A 19,656-nucleotide genomic window follows, 5' to 3' on the forward strand; every position below is an offset into this window, starting at 1 on the left:
CTCAGGTGCCCCCCTCGGTGCCCATCACCCAGTCACACCATCCCCCCGCCCACCTCCCCTTCCGCAACCCTTTGTGTTTCCCAGAGTTAGGAGTCGCTCAGGGTTTGTCTCCCCTGCTGGCTTTCCCCACTCAGTTCCCCTCCTTTCCCTATAATCCCTTTCTCTATCTCTTCTATTCCTCGTATGAGTGAGACCATGTGATGATCGTCCTTCTCCGACTGACTGACTTCACTCAGCATCACACCCTCCAGTCCCATCCCACCCACGTCGAAACACATGGTGGGCATTTGTCCTTTCTGACGCAAGAGCCACTAGTTTAAAGGAAACTTTCCTGGCTCTGGCCCTGGGCATCCCTGGGGGTTGGCACCTCCTCCTCAGGGCTGCTATTAAACGGTCCCAGCTGAGGCAGGGGGCAGCTTCCGGGCTCCAAGTCCGCCTGTCGCCAAGGCTGTTTCTGTCTCCCTGCACTTCAGCTGCCCAGGGCTCTGGGATGCTGCCCATGTGCCCCGCGTGGGGTGTCCTCCCTTCTTTCTACCCCGGGGTTGAAGAGCTCTAGGCCTGGGTTTGTCAATCTACCCACTGCCAGGCCAGCCTGGCTCGTCCCTGACAAGCAAATCTGCACAATTCTAGCCCCAGCTTGGTTCTAACTGAAGTTTCCCACCATTGCTTGGTCCACGGTGAGTAGTGAGGTCCCAGGAAGGCAATAATAGTGGTTGCGCGCATCAGTGAGCTCCCGTGCACCTCGGCGCCCAGGCTGGGAATCGCAGCTCCATCCCATCAACCTTTCTCCACTTCCACCATCCCAGGGGCCCCCGTGTCTACACTTTTCTACTGCACGTGCCCCAGCACGACACTCCCCAAACAACTGCAAATGGATAGCAATATTCATATTTATTTTTGCAAGGCCTTGGATAAAAACCATTGAAACAATGCTGGGTAAGGTGTTATTCTCATAAAAACATCTTTTGAAACAAATGTATTTCTATTTCCCATAAAAGTTAAAGTTACATGCTAAAACAGAGTTAATTTATAAGATACCACGAAAGAACGTCAGAGGGCTTGTAGAGTAAGACCAGATAATGAATTACATCATTAAAAGAAACAATTACACGTAACTAGAAAACTGACTCAGTAGTAAAATATAAAAATCTACAATTATAAATATAAATTTGGTCCATGGAGACACTAGAGCAGTATTTACAGTAAGTATCAGATTATTTCTACTTTAGGCGAATACTGCGGTTGTAAAACGCTGAATATCATAGGGAACGGCTTGTTTTATTTACAATCTACTATGTTAAAAGTTTTATTTCTAGCAAACCTGATGATTGCTACAAATACAGCTAAAATCTGACAGTACAAACAAACATGTGTTCTGTAGTTGGGAATTCCTAATATCTATAAATCAAAATTTTTCTGTTAAAATCAATATGAAAAAACAAACCCACAATTCCATTCTTAGAAATACTGTAAAATTCAACCATTTTAGTTCAAACGCAACTAAGAATCACAAGAAGTTCTGCAGAAAGGCACACGCTGTTAATGACGGGAGTTCGGCAGCGGGATCCCACGCCACGATGGTCCCGGTCAGGTGGTGGACGTGAGCAGGTAGCGGAGCGGAAGCCACTTGTCCTGTCTTGATCTGGGGATGGCCGCGCCCCGGCCGGGCTACACCAGGGACTCCAGGCTCTCGGCCGTGCTCCCGGGGGCCAGCGGCGCGCCGTTGCTGTCGGTGGCGGTGGGCGGACTCTCCTCCTGCCTGCTGCCCACGAGGCTGAGGACCGCTCGGTAGAGGAACTGGTACTGGTCCTGGGGACAGAGCAGCACCGGTCAGCGGGCCACCGCGAGGACGTGCCTGGCGGGGCTGTCCCCCGTCCTGCCTGGGCGCCGTGGGCCGGGGCTGCGGGCACCTCCGAGGGGATGGCCAGCACCTGCTGACCTGGAGGACTCCCCCACCCCCCCGCCGGGCAGGCGCTCCCCCACACTACGCCCTGGAATCAGACGGTGATGCCACCCGGCAGCGGTCCTGACTCGTGAACGCGCGTGACCCTTTGGTCCGAGGCTCCGTGAGGCCCTACTTAGGAGCCCTCACAACTCACCCACCCTTTCCCCTTCTCCAGCCGCGGGGAGGTCCGCTGGGCTCCCCAGGCACAGAGAGCCCCAGAAGGGGCTGCGCTGTCGCCTCACGCACAGTGTTTGCCAGGAGCCTGCACACCCCCCGCAGGTCTCGGGGTGAGACCCAGAAGGACAGAGATCTCTTCCAGGTGCCCGTCAGGGGCTATGGGGTGTAGAACATGAGCTGGGACCACAGCGAGAGGGCCTCGGGCGTACAGGTGCTGCTGCGTCATTCCAGGCACTCACCGACCAGGGGCAGGTCACCAACCAGGGGAAGGTCACCAACCGGGGAAGGTCAGCCTCTGGGGGAAGGTCACCAACCAAGGGCAGGTCACCAACCAGGGGAAGGTCACCAACCAGGGGAAGGTCACCAACTGGGGAAGGTCACCAACCGGGGAAGGTCAGCCTCTGGGGGAAGGTCACCAACTGGGGAAGGTCACCAAGCAGGGAAGGTCACCAACTGGGGAAGGTCACCAACCGGGGAAGGTCAGCCTCTGGGGGAAGGTCACCAACTGGGGAAGGTCACCAACCGGGGAAGGTCAGCCTCTGGGGGAAGGTCACCAACTGGAGAAGGTCACCAACCGAGGGAAGGTCAGCCTCCGGGGGAAGGTCACCAACTGAGGAAGGTCACCAACCAGGGGAAGGTCACCAACTGGGGAAGGTCACCAACCAGGGAAGGTCACCAACCAAGGGAAGGTCATCAACCGGGGGAAGGTCACCAACTGGGGAAGGTCATCAACCAGGGGAAGGTCACCAACCGGGGAAGGTCACCAACCGAGGGAAGGTCAGCCTCTGGGGGAAGGTCACCAACTGGGGAAGGTCACCAACCGGGGAAGGTCAGCCTCTGGGGGAAGGTCACCAACCGGAGAAGGTCACCAACCGAGGGAAGGTCAGCCTCCGGGGGAAGGTCACCAACTGAGGAAGGTCACCAACCGGGGAAGGTCACCAACCAAGGGAAGGTCACCAACCGGAGAAGGTCACCAACCGAGGGAAGGTCAGCCTCCGGGGGAAGGTCAGCAACTGAGGAAGGTCACCAACCAGGGGAAGGTCACCAACTGGGGAAGGTCACCAACCGGGGAAGGTCAACAATCAAGGGAAGGTCATCAACCGGGGGAAGGTCACCAACTGGGGAAGGTCATCAACCGGGGGAAGGTCACCAACCGGGGAAGGTCACCAACCGAGGGAAGGTCAGCCTCTGGGGGAAGGTCACCAACCCGGGAAGGTCAGCCTCCGGGAGAGCACCTTGCAGAGGTGCAGCTTGAGGTGACTCAGCTGGCCTGAGGGACTTTGAACAGGGCTCCCCTGGAGCGTGCGTGTGCCGGGGTCACTTTGCTTTCTGACAGGCCGGGGAGCGGGGCCACGGCCACCACGTCCCCTGAGCCTCTCCCCCGGGGACACTGGCACTAAGCTCCCTGTTGCCTTTCCAGCCCTCGTTTCTACAAGAATCAAAACTTCAAGTTCTTCTCAGAGTTGAGACTTCTCTTTCCGAGTGTGCCGCGTCCCTTTCCTGGGCAGGTTTCTCTTTTCCACGAACCCAGGAACCACCCATCCGCTAAGCACGATCCAGCCCCGGCCCCGGAGGACACCGCACAGCGCAGCGCCTGGGCCCCTGCAGAGTGTTCTCGGAGGCCCGCGGACCTCGAGCCCCGGCCCCCCCTGAACTATTTTTGCGGCTAAGGTGGATTAGTCGGTGCTTCGACTGAGGGTATTTTTCAGAATGTGACGTTTAAGGACTTTTATCCAGCAATTTTCTATGTTCATTGTTTATATTCCCGTCCTACAGCCTGTGGACGGATTACCGTGTCACTCAGCCCGAACGCTCTGCGGGGTAATAGGTTAGGGGTCCACCTGATCTTTTCTGAGACGTGCCTGGATGACTTTGGCGGCCTCTAGGAATCAGCAACGCTCTAACGGGGGAGTGGGGTTCACTGTCTTTTACTCACAATGTCAGCAAAGACTCCCGGCCTCATCAGGTTGATCATCTTGGCCACCTGGTAAATGTCCATTGAATTTTCTTTCTCTAGCTGGTGCATAAGGGTTGTCAGCGCACAGAAAGTTCCTGCCGTCACTCCTCCAGGCCTTGGAGCAAAGGGAAGGGACAAAGACTCCATTCAAATGCATCAACACTCACAGTGGGAGCTCAGAAAGCCCCAGAGCCCCTGGGACAGCCTGGCAGGGGGAACAGGGACACTTCTCATGGGGCGTCTCTGTCTTTGGTGCGGAGAACTAAGGTATAATTGGAAACGTCAGCAAGTGTTCACGGTGTTAGTAACGGGGCACTTCATGGGACTTTAACGTCTGCTCACACACTTGTTTGTCTGCTCTGGGAGGGGCCGGCAAGAAGCCAGCACGACTGACAAGTCATCACACCTGGTGTATAATACGTGCAGATAGCATGTCATTACTCCCGTGCTTCTCTTGTCTGCCCGTAACAGGAGCCTGGAGAGATCTACTGGATGGATTCCTGCTCCTGGTAAATAAAAACTCTATCCACCTTCATCCTGTCCAGCGTGTCAAGAACTTAGAAATGGGGATCCCCGGGTGGCGCAGCGGTTTGGCGCCTGCCTTTGGCTCAGGGCGCGATCCTGGAGACCCGGGATCGAATCCCACGTCGGGCTCCCGGTGCATGGAGCCTGCTTCTCCCTCTATGTCTCTGCCTCCCTCTCTCTCTCTCTCTCTCTCTCTCTCTGTGTGTGTGACTATCGTAAATAAATCAAAAAAAAATTAAAAAAAAAAAAAAAAGAACTTAGAAATGTCTCTCGGGTTAGCACCTGCAGAGACTCAAGGGCCAGAACACTGACTCGTCACCGAGTGTTCTCCGCACGCAAGGCCCGGGCACCTTCTCGTGGTTAGGCGTCCATCGTCTGCCTTCAACAGGATCGCCAAGAGAAGTGGGAAAAAAAATCTAATTCTGTGTTAACCTTGTTTATAAGAAGCAGACAATCCCCCCTGGCTGAGTCACCCCAACTGGTCCAAACAAAACAGAAATATGGAGAGCGCTGGGGCAGGAAACAGTTTAAGGGGAGGGACTTACTCATCGTGAACAACCACAGGCCCATCTCTGCTGGCAGCTTCCTCCTTGATGATACTTATGAGTTCAAACGTCTTACTAATGGGGCTATCTGGATTTGGCCATTTGGGGCACTGAAAATGCCTCACTTCAAGCACATAATCATCCTGGAAGACAAGAGAAAAATTAGTATTTCCAGAAGAGTCACCTTGGCGAGTGCCGGTATGAGTGGGATGGCTGGGGAAGCCAGGACTCCCTCCAGAAAGGTGATACAACCAGGGACACCAGGAGTGAAGGGCAGCGGGTGAGGCCCGTCCTCCAGCTGCGGGGGAAGAAACTGCTGCGATGCCTCGTCTCCCACGTGCAGACGTGATCTCCTTTTTTCATACTAAAAATAAGCCTTATTTGTGGGTTTACTACGGCGATCGCACTATGAGGTCAGGTACCAAAGACGTGTCTGTGCCACTCCGTTTAATCCCAAAAGAAATCTTCAACGTTCACATTTGTCTTAAAAAATCCCACGGACCTGTTCAAATTCCGGCATTGCTCGGGATTGCTCGGGATCGATGCGGGGAGGGCGCAGGACAGCGCGAGGCAGGGCTGGCCCGACGCCGACGCCCGCGTGCCACCCCAGCCCCTACACCCCCTCTTCCTGAAGTGTACTCGATAAAATGCCACATTTAAAAATACGCAGCATTCTCTGCATGTCTCAGCAAAAAAAAAAAATAAATAAAAAATAAAAATAAAAATATGCAGCAGAACCTAACTTTTTATCCGGTCCCCCACTTTCAGAATCGAAGTGCGACATTTAAACCACCGAAAACATGATTTGACCTTTCTCTGGTTGGAGACGTACGCTGCGTCTCACACGCCTTCCTCCTTGGTATCCGTTAGGATTTTACTCAGCTGTACGATAAATTATGTCCTCTAATTACATAAATAGTCCTTGACAAAGGATTCAGGTGGCTGCCTTATAGGTAACCGGGAAGGAGCACCACCTCCCTGGTCGCAGCACCACACTTTCAAAGCCCTTCTTCACTGGCATCCAGCACACTGTCTCCTGGTGGAGGGCGCTGGGCTCATTTTGGTAGATGATATTTCTCCCATTTTACTCAGAAGAGTTCAAGATAAAAATTTACCTTAGAACACGAGAATCAGGATTAATGGAATTATTATTTTTTCCCGAGTTTCTTTTCTTTTTCTTTCTTTCTTTTTTTTTTTTTCCCCTGAGTTTATTTTCAATTTCAGTTCTATCAGAACGACTCCGGAGTAGGAGAGAAATCTTTGATTTCCTGTGTCTGAATGCTGTAGTTTGGTGGTGACTGATGTTTTAATGATTCTACGGGATTTTTTAAGGGAAAGTGACAAGTAAGGTAAAATTGACTATTTGGGTAATCTGTCTTAATTTGTAAGAAATTAGGTTCCTTCTTTTTATTTCTAGGGAAGATCCTTAAATCAGCATATATTTAACATAACATGTGCGTAAAAGAAAAAAGAAAAGTCCTTTCAAGTAGGTCCATACCTGTGTCGCTTCTAAGATAAAATCTTGAATGATAAGCTTTTCTTCATTAGACAGACATTTGTGTTCTTCAGCCATAAGGGTGACCTTAAAACTCTCACAGTTTATAGGCTCGTCTTTATTCGGCCAGTAAACAAATTCATCTTCTGCCTGGAGGATTAAACACCACAGAAGAGTCTAGATTTTACTCAAATGTTTAATAAGTCAGACTGTGAAATGAAGTTGACTGGTTGACACAGACAATTCAACTCGAATTTTCCTTCGGATCTCAAAATCTACTCTGGAAATGTTGAGCGTTAAACAAGTCTGATGTGCAGAATAAAATATTACACTTAAGAAACTACACTATGGCTTTGTGTTCCGCTCTCGGCTCTTCAGTAACAATGGCAAGTTGTGGCTTCCGTAAACGATAAGTGAGGAGAGATGATTCAAGTGATTTTAAGAGCTCGGAAATTTCCAGTGTCATTTGGAATGGTCAGTCTAACTTTACAGCTCAGAAATAAATCTCCGCGTGAAGTGTATGTGCAAAGCCTAAACACAATAGGGCTTTTTGGGGGGCATTTGTATAGATCTCCTTAAACTAGGGACTCTCCAAGGATCCTCAGGAGTTTTATTTTTTAAGAATGTAAATAGAAGCATATGGACTGACTTCATGGTTGCAGGGTCACAGAACACCTGAATTTAAGTTAATTTTAACTTACTTTTACTTAAAACTGTCATTCAACAATTTCAAGACCTGGGAGGCGACGTAACCCAATCGTAGACAAGGTGCCACTCCAGTGACATGGGTTCACGAGTTGAAAAACAATCATGTGCTGGAACGCGAGGGCTTCTGCCTGCCGTGACTGGGTGCGTCTTAGGAGGCCAGCGCCGAAGGCGACCGGGGGGCTTACCATGTTTTGACCATCAGGAAGCATGACTACCAGCTGGGCGTTATGGTCCCATATCATCCTCCAGAAATCTTTGATGGTATGGAGAAGAGGATGCTGGGTGACGATGAATTCACTGCTCTGATAGTAACCCTACGAAACCAAAGAGAAGACAGGAGGAGCCCTGGCACGCGGCCTTAAATGTTCCAAATACGTGCACGAGCGAGGCAGCCTTTCGTAGACGGCGCCTGTCAACAGCAACGTGACTGTTGGAGCCCGTGTGTCCACGGCACGGTCTGCACTGCGGGCACAGGACTAGCGCGCTCTTTCCCTTAGGTCCCTTCTGCCCCAAGCAGTCATCACGCGACAGGAACGGTGACCCCCTCTCTCACAGAGAATTCCACTGAGGCCTGAGAAGTTGAGCGCTGTGCCCACGGCCACCTGGCTGTCACGCCTGGGGGCGACTCAGCAAAGTGCACGCGGACCATGTCCCACTACAGTAGACAGGACGCAAACCCAGAGGGGAGCGCGTGCTTGTCACTTCCCACAAGTCCCAGTGCAAAGTGCCTGAGTCCATGCACTGACCACGGGGCGCCCTCGTGCCCAGACACCCTCCGCGGGAGAGGACCAGGGTGCAGTGGGCACCTGCTGGGAGGCTGGGCCGCTGCACTGGGGACCATCCGCACGCTCAGCCCTGCTCCTGTCCCCGGGCCTCAGTGGCCACCCGCACGCACCTCCCTGCTCCCGTGACCCAGACTGCGACAGGCCTGGGCACAGCACAGCCCCGCCATGGCCACAGGCCCTCGGGTCCTCCCGCGTCACGCTCCAGTGGCTGGCCGTGGGCCGCAGCTTGGAATGTGTCAGAGGACGCTGCGGGCCACGATCCTGGGACGTGGCTTCTACGCCACCTGGGTCTGCAGTCGCCGCTCGGGGGGCCCTGCCGGAGTCGCTCTGGGGACACAAGCCGGCCGGCGGCGTTCGGGGACGTGCCCGACTTACCATGACATAGGAGGCGTTGATGTAGTCTGCGCCTTCCCCGCTCGGGGACGAGATGCCGACCCGCGATCTCTCCACTGGAACACAGAACAGTCGTGGTGACCCGCCGCGCCCACAGCTCTGCACCCCCCCCCCCCCCGCGAAGCTCCCCTGCGTGTCCCGAGCGGAGCGCCGACGGTCTGCAAGCTAGTTTTTCTATTATTTTTGCATTTATTAAGAAGCACGTCAGGATTCAGGAGTCCCTTTTTAACAGGCACGTTATCGGACGTAATTAGAAAACCACGGAGCGCACGGACTCATTCCGCGATGTACGAATATTGCCAAGTTGCCTCCAAGGCTTCCACCACCGGACAGCGCTGGGTTTTCCATGGTGCGGCATCACGTACCGGGGATGATGGAAGAAGTCCTGTTCTTCTCCCTGTTGCATTGCTTTAGGGCTGTGGAATAGTCGCTCTGCTGTATATTTGATTGGCTCAGGAGCTGGAAAAATATAGACTATTTAAGTCACCCAGACACTCACACACACACACACACACACACACACACACGTGACCCAACCAAGAAACCAAGGAACGATACTGGTTTTCCAAGAGTCCCTTGCTCTAACTCCCTGGCACACCTGTGTTCCCTGCACCAGGGCTGCTGCGAGCAGCACGCACCGCCCCCCCGTTGGACGTCCACCGCTGGGAGAGTGGGAGAGGCTTCCCCGCGGCTCCCTCCACAGGTGTGCACCCTCCATGTCTCCCACTGACGTCGCACACCAGAGTTGGGAGAAAATGGCGTGAACTGTGTGTGTGTCTGTGCACGTAAATGGATAGGGCTGGATTTCATTCAGTCTCTTAGTACCCGTTTCACGAACAATCGACTTGCTATTTTTCTATCCCCCCAACTAGTGAATGTTAGGATTATTTCCAATATTCTGCTTTTCTAGACTTTGTAGCCATGGATATCCCTTGCATATTTCTTAACACCCACACACGGAATTAGGAGGCATCACCATTTGATTTTCGACAGTCTGATAGATGCAACGTGGTTTTGATTTGCATTTCCTTAATTACTGTGAGATTGTGAATTTTAGCATTCATTAGCCATTTTGATTTCTTCTTCGATGATCGCCTTTTTATATTTCTACTTCACTGTCATTGATTAATTTGTAGGAGGTTTTGATGTCTTGAACGTTAGTCTATAATCTGTTTAAAAAGTTGCCAAAGTCTTTGTTCTCTTTAATCACTCAGACGCTCATGACCAAGTCATTTTTTAAGGTCTCGGCAAATTATGTTTTTATTTAAGAAGTCCTTTTCTACCTTGATGTCTTCAAAATATATATTGCTAGTATTTTCTTGTAATAGTTCTAAAACCTTGCTTTCACCTCTAGGTGCCTAATACATCCTGAATTAATTTTAGTGTTTGAGGTGCGGTAAGAACCCAATTTTACTTGTTTACACACGGAAACTGTCCCAGCCTCCTTTACTGTTTACTCTGTCATTTCCTCACTGATTTATAGTATCCTATCTACCCTATAACCCTTTTTGAATATTTATTTATGTGTACTCTTTTCTTTTCTCACCAATCTGGCTGTAGGTTTGTTTTATGTCTTTGACAGAACTTGCTTTTGGTTTTGTTTCGTCTCTGTTTCTATTTAATAACTTTAACTTTCTAGTTAATTTAAGAAAGCTTTAACTTCCTTAAAATTTTTCTGTCTCCCTCTTTGGGTGTACCATGCTTCTCTTCTAACTTTTACATGATATGCCTATTTCATTTGCTTTTTTTTTTAATTCTCAAATATATTTAAGGCTATAACTTTCTTTCCAGATATAACTTCAGTTGTATCGTATACATTGTGCCAAGTAATGCTTCTGTTGGCCTTTAATTCTAAAGATTTTATAATTTCCTCTTTAATAGATCAATTATTTAAAAGAACATTATTATTGTCCAAATACGTGGATTATTTTTAGGACCAGTTTTCATGGTCAGTTTCTGATTTTACTATATTAGATTCTGAGACTACAGTAAGGACTGTGCAGAGTCCTTGAAATTAACTCTTCACCCTCTGGCAGCAATTTGACATCATTATTTTAGAATATGTATACGAGCACACGTGTGCACCGCATGCCCATGCACACACACCTCCTGTGTCACACTGGGAATAGAAGCCACAGAATTTTCCCTCAGTCTCCAGCCTTGGAGCACATATGCTTCCTGCCATACACACCCACTTAGGTGTCCCTGCTTTTGGCCGCAATCCCTCTTTTTTCCTGAATCTTACTCCTTTGCACCTTCCCAGGATCTCCTCTCTCTCTCTCTCTAACAATCTCTCCTCCCCCCACATACCCACTACCATGGATCTCTTTCTATCAGTTTTTTTTTAAGTAATCTCTCTTTGATTTAATTTAATTTAATTTAATTTAATTTAATTTAATTTAATTTAATTAATTTTATTTTATTTTATTTTAAGTCAACGCTATTCCCAACATGGGGCTCAAACTCATGGCCCGAAGATAAAGAATCGCATGCTCTACTGACTGAGCCACGCAGGTGCCTCACTTTCTAATAGTCTTTAAACAAACTCAGATGCCTCTCATTAAAACATAAAAAAAAAAAAACCCAAAATACATAAACCAAAAAATATCTCTTTCCTTCCCACTTGAAGTTGCCTTCTGGCTACCCCTGTCATTCTCTTCAGAGTCCAAAACAGCTTAAATTCCACATATGAGTGAGATCATAGGATGTAGCTCAGAGAGTTTAAGTCATTTGGCCAAAGCTGTAAAGCCAGCAAGGAGCAGAGTCTGAATTCTAATCTAAAATTACTGGTAAACAAATAACATTTTCTTTTCGTTACACCACTACATTTATAGCTTGAACTAATTTGATTTAGTTGTTCAATGACTTTAGAGATTAGTCAAATCTTTCACAAATGATAGGCCTATTTATAGACCCACCTCAAAGAAGTAGCCTGAATTAGAACATATCCAATCCTCTTGGCAAGGTACATTTTAACTTTGTTTTATAAAAGAATGAGCCTGTGTTTTGTAGAAGATGAAAGATTGGCTAAAGCAAAATCTATTTGCCTCATGGGATAAGCAAGGGAACTCAAAAGCAAAAGGGAAGAATAAAGTAATGGTATCAATATAAAAAAATCATGTTTATATCCTAGTATCAAACACAAAAGCCTGCATGTGGTGTCCGAAACACACTTGTTTTCTTTTTAAGATGAGATATAACTGACATATGACATTACGGTAATTCCGGGTGTACATCATAATGATTTGATGTCTTTATATATCGCAAAATAGTCACAATAGGCCTAGTTAACATTACTCAGCGCACATAGTCATGAAATTTCTTTCTAATGATGGGAACTTTTAAGATCTTAGCAACTTTCAATATGCAATACAGTATCATGAACGATAGTCACCATACTGTACGTTATGCCCCTACGCCTACTGATCTTATAACTGGAAGTTTGCATATCTCGACCCTCTTCACCCATTTGGCCCACCCCCTGCCCTCTGCCTCTGGCGACCATCAATCGGTTCTCTCCATCTATAAACTTGATTTTTTTTTTTAAATTCCACATATAAGTGGTATCATACAGTGTTCGTCTTTTTCTGTCTTTATTTATTTCATGGAGTTCTTTCTGATCTACTTCACTTGCCATAAAGCCCTCTAGGTTGACCCATGTTGCTGCAAATGGCAAGATCTCATTCAGTTTTGTGGCTGAATAATATTCCATGGAATACATACACCACATTTTCTTTATCTAGTCATCCTTCAATGGACACTTAGGCTGTTCCCCTAAATCATGCTGCAATGAACTTAAGAGTGCAGATGTCTTTTTGAGTTAGCATTTTTGTTTCCTGCAGATAAATACCAGAAATAAACAAACATGTAATTTATTTCAAAGAATCGTTCCTATAGATAAACTTGAATGGCTAATGTGTTATAGGATCATGCAGATGTGCGCACACACACACACATCCCTCCACCTCCCTACTTATGTGTTAGTAGGATACAGAGTCAAATGTCCCTCCCTTCACTAAGATTCTGGCCCCATAACTGATCTATCCATTTTGATCCTGGGTTATCTAGTCTAAGCCATATCAATTCTCTTATGCAGTCATGTAGGCATAAGTCATGCTGAAATGAGAATTCTGTTGAAAATGAGTAATGCTTACATATTTTTTAATTTAGAAAAAAAGCTATCCTAACAACCTAATGTTGATGTTTTATACTCCTTTATTGTCTATTTCTGGGAGCCAAGCAGCATACTTTTTCTTTCTTTAGTGTTCTGTTATCACTCAGATAAGCTCTGCTGAATAAAAACATTTATGTCTTCCCGACAGCAGGTTCCAAGCGCAGCATTCACCCCTAATCTTTCTCTTACTCCTCCAAAGGCACAAAAGGTGCTGACTGAGAAGGCAAAAAATCAGAAGGAATTTGTAGTGACTAACATCTTTTATGTGGTAGCCTGGGGAGAAGAGGAAAAAAACACCCTGCAATTTCAAGGTTTGTTAACTCTCCTGGGTTTTTCCAGGGTCTTTCCCATTTTCCCTAGACAGTCCTTCTTCAGAAATGGGCCCCGTTTCTTTAGGAATCCCGGGAAGCAAGGGGGTAGGACAGGCCTAAGGGGGAGTGAACAACACAGCCTCCATTCCTTGGGAAAGGCACAGCTGTGTGCCTCCCCCTCGCTGCAGGGCCCGGGAAGATCTGCTTTCTGAATTCTGTGCTGACTGATTTCTGGAAGTCAGAGAACTAGGGTTGTGGGAGGTATGATATTGAACAAAACACACTCCCTGCTCCAGTTCACTGCCTCGTGATAAGGTGGGTGGGAGAGGCTGGGGTTGGAGAGCTATTGTTCTGGTGTAGCCTCTTCTCTAGTCCAGGGCCTTCAAGTGAGACAGATTTTTCCACAGAGTAGCATCAACAGCCTGAGCCGGAGCACTCATCGTCAAGTGGTCTGGTTTTCTCAAAGGAAAAAGAGCACTTAGGCCGTCTGTATTATGAGGTCTGCTTGCCCCTGTTCCGCTCCGTGCCCCCCTTTCCTGGACCAAGTCTGCATTTGCAAACATTAATCTAGAGTTCTTGAGAACTTTCCTTCTTGTTCCTCAAAATTAAGATTCTCCTTGAGATTTACCACGTGGCTTTGGTGCCCACTATAGAGAACAATCCAAAGCCACTGTACCAGTGGAGCTCTGAACCCATCCACCTGGCCTTGTCGACTCAACCGAGGAGACGTGGGAACACTGAATTGTGTGGTGACATCCAAGAGGCTTCCGAGAGAACTCACCTTGAATTGTTTCTCTAGCTTTGTTTTGCCAGTTGGTCCAGGAATGAGGAGCGCGTTGACATAGGCATGAATGTGGCTGTCTGGCACCTCGGTCTCCTTACTGAGTATGGCCTCGACCAGAGCATCGTGAATGAAAACATACTGTTCCTGGCAATGACAATAGGGGACATTATTTCAGGTTTCCTTTATATATGTCTAAGAACAAAAGTAAGAGTCTTCACGGACGGACAAAACCAGTTTTACATAATGGCGGAGGCGGACCCGCTCAAGATGGCCTCCTGGCCCAGGCAGGAAATCAGATGTAGGGAAGAAGGCGGTCGGGAGAGAATGCAGCTCTTCTTGTCCCTCACCTCTCTACTCCTAACGTGTTGACATTTGGGGGTAAGAGGCAAAGCGACACGCTCATCCTTCAAACCTGCGACCCGCTTCTGTGTATTTTGCATGAGGGCTTTCCTGGCTCTTCTACTTCTCATGGCTCTTCTTCCATCCATTTCAATTCTCCTTTTAGCCAGTCATATACAACTTAGCACAATTTTACATATAGCTTTTAATGGCCGTCTTCTGGTTCCTGTATGGGACTCTTCCCTTGTCTAATCTGACTAGTGTGTCATTTCCCTCATGGCATGGTGTGGCTGCATGGCATGGTGTGGTTCCATGGTATGGTGTGGCTCTGTGGCATGGTGTGGCTGCATGGCATGGTGTGGTTTGATTTTCCCCCACATGGCCACATATCTCTGACTGCCCTCAGGTTGCCATCCATAGTTTGCAACTTCAATTCATTTTTATTTAGAAAGAGGAGGGAAAAAATACAGATATGCAGACTTCATCCGTGTCACGTAAACTGCGTATGACGAACTCTATGGGCTTAAAAATGGGATATAATTCGAGCATAATTCATATTTCTAAAATATGAAAATGAGTGCATTTATTCACTATATGCAGGAGAGACCCGAGGTGTTTGCTAGCTGGGATGGGTGCTGTCCAATGCACTGACTCTTTTCTTTGAATCTTCTCTGTCATCAGTGTCATTTCAAAGATATGGTCACAAAATAGACAAAATGTAGCCGGTCCATCTAGGACATCTAATGCAGTTACCTGGTGTTGTGTGTGGAATTGTATCCCCCCAAAAGACACGCCGAAGCCCTAAGCACCCCTGGCCAGTACCTGAGAATGTGACCATATTTGTAAATAAGGTCACTGTGGAGGTCACTAGTCAAGATGAGGTGGTGGCTTTTGTTCTTCTAAGAAAAGGAAATTTGGACACAGACAGAGAAGACAGCGTGTGAAGACGGAAGAGACTGAAGGAAGGCTGCTTCATCCGCAGACCATGCAGGGCTCCCCGAAACTCAGACAAAGCAGGATCCTCCTTTAGAGGATCCAGGGGCAGCACGGCTCCACCAATACCTTGATTTTGGACTTTCATCCTCCAGAACTATAAGGCAGGATGTGTCTGTTCTCTCTCTCTCTCTTTTTTAAAATTAATTTATGTATTCCTGAGAGACACAGAGAGAGCAGAGAGCCAGGCAGAGGGAGAAGCAGGCTCCCTGCGGGGAGCCCGATGCGGGACTCGATCCCGGGATCACGCCCTGGGCCGAAGGCAGGTGCTCAACCGCTGAGCCCTGCAGGTGCCCCACGTCTGTGTTCTTTGGAGCCACCCAGTTGGTAGCGCTTTCAGACGGCGGCCCTGTGACACCAATCAACCTGGTGAAACAAAGCCTGGTGCTCCCAGTGCCAGCATCTTAGTGGCATCTCCAAGCCTTACGGAAGTCAAAGTATCCTCCTCAGTGGGGGAGGGAGAGAAGCAGCAACCAAGCGCACCCTTCTCATACCTCAGTTTGCACCAAATAATTTCTTTGTGAACGAATGTGTTTCAAGAAGCCAAATATGTTGACGGTCCCTTCCTGTTGAATTTGCTGCAACATACTGTCCAGCACGATGTACGTGCCTGTTCTTCCAACCCCAGCGCTGAAGGGGACACAAAAAGAGAACCGTTTCAATGTCAAGGATTAGATGAACCTGACGTTGGGTCACTCCTGGCTATCTCGTAAGTGAAAATAATTCTCTCCCCCAAGTGACTGAGCCACATGAGAAATAATTTAGCAATCCCAAACCAAACAGGTTAGGTGCTGAGTACAATGCTTCAAATAACAAATTGGTTGCCTTTTAATTTTTAGCCACAGGGCAAACTGTAAAACAACCTGTTTCTGGGGGAGATTTCTAATTCATTAATTAGAGATCTTTAAATCTTCAATAATCGTATTTGTTATTCATCATACGTGATACAGAATGAAGACGTTCTGCACCCGAGCATAGCAAGTAGACATTTAATCGGAGAAAAACGAAAACATCAGCTTCAGCCAACTCTGAGAATAAAAGGTCCTGGGTCTGTATTGTCAGGTAGACATGTTTGTGTAAAGGTTTTCACATTAATTGGAAAAAGAATTTGATAAGGCTTTCAGCTGAAAATATCATTTCAGCTGAAAGGTAGGAATAAAGCCTACCTTCAGGCATTTCTAAAGGGCCATTATCTATTGACTTCTTCAAAGCCTCTACCGGAGGGACGGGACTCATAGGCAGGGATTCTTTTCAAATGCTCTGACAAGTAGGAAGTGCTAGAGTGGAAAATTAGCACCTGCTCCTCACAATACCCGGGTCCTTCTCCATTTGCTAAGAAACAATCCCTGACCTTCAGAGCTCTTTTTCTTGCATTTTCCTGTTTCTCTCAGCTTATCGTCAGGCTAACAGATGAAAAACCTCAAGATAGGTCTCTCAAACTTTGTCTGAGGATAACTCCTGAGATAGATAATTAGAATGTGTCAGATAAGCTGTATATCAAAGGAAAACACTTGCCTCTGTAAAAACACAGACGGGCTCTGACACAAATACCGTCCACAGAAATCAACTTGATTTGTGTGGTCCTAAAGCGTGGCGCACACTCAGCGCTCAGTGCATGTTAACTGTTATTTCTCTTTTAACTGAAAAAAAACAGGAGGTTAAAACCTCTGACACAGTTTTTTTCTCTTTCTTTGAAATATCATTATTTCTCTTCATCAAATTAGTCTTGGAAATAAAGTAACCGGGTAACGACGAGTTGATAACACCTTAACCTATTAGACAGAACTTGGGAAAATGAGAAAACAAGTTTGATCCCAAGCTGTTAAAAACATCTTAAAAAAAAAAATCTTAAAAGTAGTTCACCAAACTCGTCACCGTCCGGGCGCGTTCGTTTCTCTAACATAAACCTGACGTCGTAACGGCGCGAGAGGCCCTAACTCCCAGGGACCGGGTATGTCCCACGCACTTTGGTCCCAGAATAAATGTTTAATGACGAAACACGTTTCAAAAGCTAAAATCCAACTCAACAGTGAAACAGAGTAAGAAACACCATGAACATGCCCGGTGCTTGGGAATCCTTGGCGACGGCGCCCCGAGTCTGCTGCGTGCATTTCTGAGCGGTCAAGATGCTGGAGTTCGGGCATGTAGTCTCGCTCCCCCGACTCCACAGAGTCACGCCAGCTCTGGCAAAACCCTTGTTCCAGGGACTCCCTCTTGGGTAGCAGAAGCCATGCTGTGGGTTCAGGAACCCGTGCCTGGGACTCACCTGCAGTGGACGACGACAGGCCCCACGGCGTGGCGCTTGGCGTGGGCCGCCTTCCGCACGAAGGTCAGCACGGGCAGCGAGTACTCCGGCACCCCCATGTCGGGCCACTGGGTGTAGTGGTACTGGGTGACCACACGCCCGCTGGGTCTTCCCTTCTGGGAGCCCTGGGAGACAACACAACAGGACACGCACGAGTGCGCTCGCGTGGAAACACACAGGCACACACAGGTCCCTAGCACCGACTCGAGTTCCGTGGCCCATAATGAGGCATAAAAACACACTGTGGCTTGTGACGGTTAATTTCATGTGTTCATCTGGTGAGGCTACGGTGCTTGGTCGTTCGGTCAAACACCAGCCCTGCCAGATGTTCCTGTCAAGGTGGTTTTTTTTGTTTTTAAGAGATTTTATTTTCTTAAGTCATCTCTACACCCAACATGGGGTTCAAACTCACAACCCTGAGATCAAGAGTTGCATGCTCTACTGACTGAGCAGGCCAGGTGCCACCCCCCTCCCCATTGGGGTATATATATATATATATTTTTTTTTTTTTTTTTGGTGTGATTGACATTTAAATTAGTAGATTTTGAGTAAAGCAGATCACACTCCATGATGTCAGCAGACCTCATCTAATTAACTGAAGGCCTTAAGAATAAAGACTGAGCTTTCCTCAAGAAGGAATTCTTGTGACTAGAACATAAAAACTTTGCTTGGATTTCAAACATGGAGTCAATTTCTTAAAAAATCTCCCTCTTGGGGCGCTTGGGTGGCTCAGTCAGTTGAGCGACTGACTCTTGGTTTCAGCTCAGGGTTGTGGGTTCGAGCCCTGCATTGGGCTCCACGCTCAAGGTCGAGTCCTTTTGTGTTTCTCTCCCTTTGCCCCTCCTCTCAGTCTGCGCGCTCTCTCTCTCTCTCTCAAATAAATAAAATCTTAAAAAAAAATTCTTCTTCTTTTGATGTCAATCACACACATGTGCACACATTGCTCTCGAGAACCCTGATTTATACGTCAGTGCTTTTTTTTTTTTCCTGCCTTATTTCAATCTCCACTATTTTTAGTTAGATGCGCAGTTATCACATGGAGCGCAGGAACTTTCATTTGTGCATCACATCATCCACTGCACCTGCTGGCACCATGACCAATCTGGCTCCAGGGCCATGGCTGGCATTTAGAGACTTAGCAGGAGCCTTTGGGGATGAGCGTGGTTGTGATAAGAACTCTTGATGCCTTCAATGATCTCTATTTTCAGCCTGTTTTGGTTGTACCACCCACTCACTTACAAAAAGACCAGATGTATCACTTGACTGAGGATGTCCTCCATGCGTGGACTCACCTTTTTTATCTTTGTGTTTCTTAGAGTAAAACTCCTCACAGTATAATAGGCCAGCATTTGAACACTCTTCTGAGTGACCAGGAAGTTCCCGTACTCTTCACTACCATCAGCAGGCCAGTACTGGTCACATTTTCTCTGCAGAAGACAAAGTAAAGATGCTATTTCCGTATTTCAAATGTTTGATGTGAGAGTTGTCCCTGGAATCAGGAGGGGTCTAGCCCTGGGACACAGACGGGCTCCGTCACTCTTCCAAACATTTTCTTTTCTTTCTACAGGATTGCAAGTAGTTTAGAGGAGCCTGCCGAGCCGAGAAACCTGAAAGGATCTGACCCAAACTCCCCGTTTCAGATGAGGAAAGAGAGGCCAGATGTACTGAGTCACCACAAAGCTGGACTAGAATCCAGCTCCCGTGAATTAAAATGTTTCACTCTCCTTTGCTTTGCAGTGAAGCCCACTGCAAAAGAGCTCATTACTCTTTTCCTCACGGCATGAAGAATGCATTTAAGCAGCCAACAGCTCGGGGGCGCCTGGGTGGTTCAGTCACTTCAGTGTCTGACTCGACTTCAGCTCAGGTCACGATGGCAGGGTCCTGGAATCGGGCCCCACATTGGGCTCCACGGTCAGTGGAGGATCTGCTTGAGGATTCTCACTCTCTCCTCACCTCCTTCTCTCTCTTTTTTTCTCTAAGAATAAATAAATATTTAGGGGCACCTGGGTGGCTCAGTGATTGAGCCTCTGCCTTCGGCTCAGGGCATGACCACAGGTCTGGGGACCGAGTCCCACATCAGGCTCCCTGCATGGAGCCTGCTTCTCCCTCTGCCTGGGTCTCTGCCTCTCTCTCTCTCTGTGTATCTCATGAATACATAAATAAAATCTTAAAAAAAAAGAAATGAATTTCTATAAATGAATATTTTTTTTAAAATAGCAG

At 47.8% G+C, this 19,656-nt stretch overlaps 1 protein-coding gene across 1 annotated transcript in view; it reads right to left on the reverse strand.

Annotated features, from left to right (window-relative positions):
* Window positions 1-872: 872 nt before the first annotated feature.
* PTPRZ1 (protein tyrosine phosphatase receptor type Z1) overlaps window positions 873-19,656 on the reverse strand; it is a 156,241-nt gene continuing 137,457 nt past the window's right edge. Inside the window, exons 21-31 of the mRNA XM_077855943.1 lie at window positions 18,729-18,863; window positions 17,398-17,561; window positions 15,626-15,761; window positions 13,797-13,943; window positions 8,896-8,989; window positions 8,513-8,586; window positions 7,538-7,666; window positions 6,648-6,794; window positions 5,150-5,292; window positions 4,059-4,194; window positions 873-1,809 (exon numbers count right to left, since the gene is read on the reverse strand). Coding sequence (XP_077712069.1) covers window positions 1,669-1,809; window positions 4,059-4,194; window positions 5,150-5,292; window positions 6,648-6,794; window positions 7,538-7,666; window positions 8,513-8,586; window positions 8,896-8,989; window positions 13,797-13,943; window positions 15,626-15,761; window positions 17,398-17,561; window positions 18,729-18,863 — 1,446 coding nt within the window. The 3' untranslated portion in view covers window positions 873-1,668. The remainder of the gene's footprint in view (window positions 1,810-4,058; window positions 4,195-5,149; window positions 5,293-6,647; window positions 6,795-7,537; window positions 7,667-8,512; window positions 8,587-8,895; window positions 8,990-13,796; window positions 13,944-15,625; window positions 15,762-17,397; window positions 17,562-18,728; window positions 18,864-19,656) is intronic.

The sequence above is a fragment of the Canis aureus genome, chromosome 18 (assembly GCF_053574225.1).
Source record: "Canis aureus isolate CA01 chromosome 18, VMU_Caureus_v.1.0, whole genome shotgun sequence".
Lineage (NCBI taxonomy): Eukaryota > Metazoa > Chordata > Mammalia > Carnivora > Canidae > Canis > Canis aureus.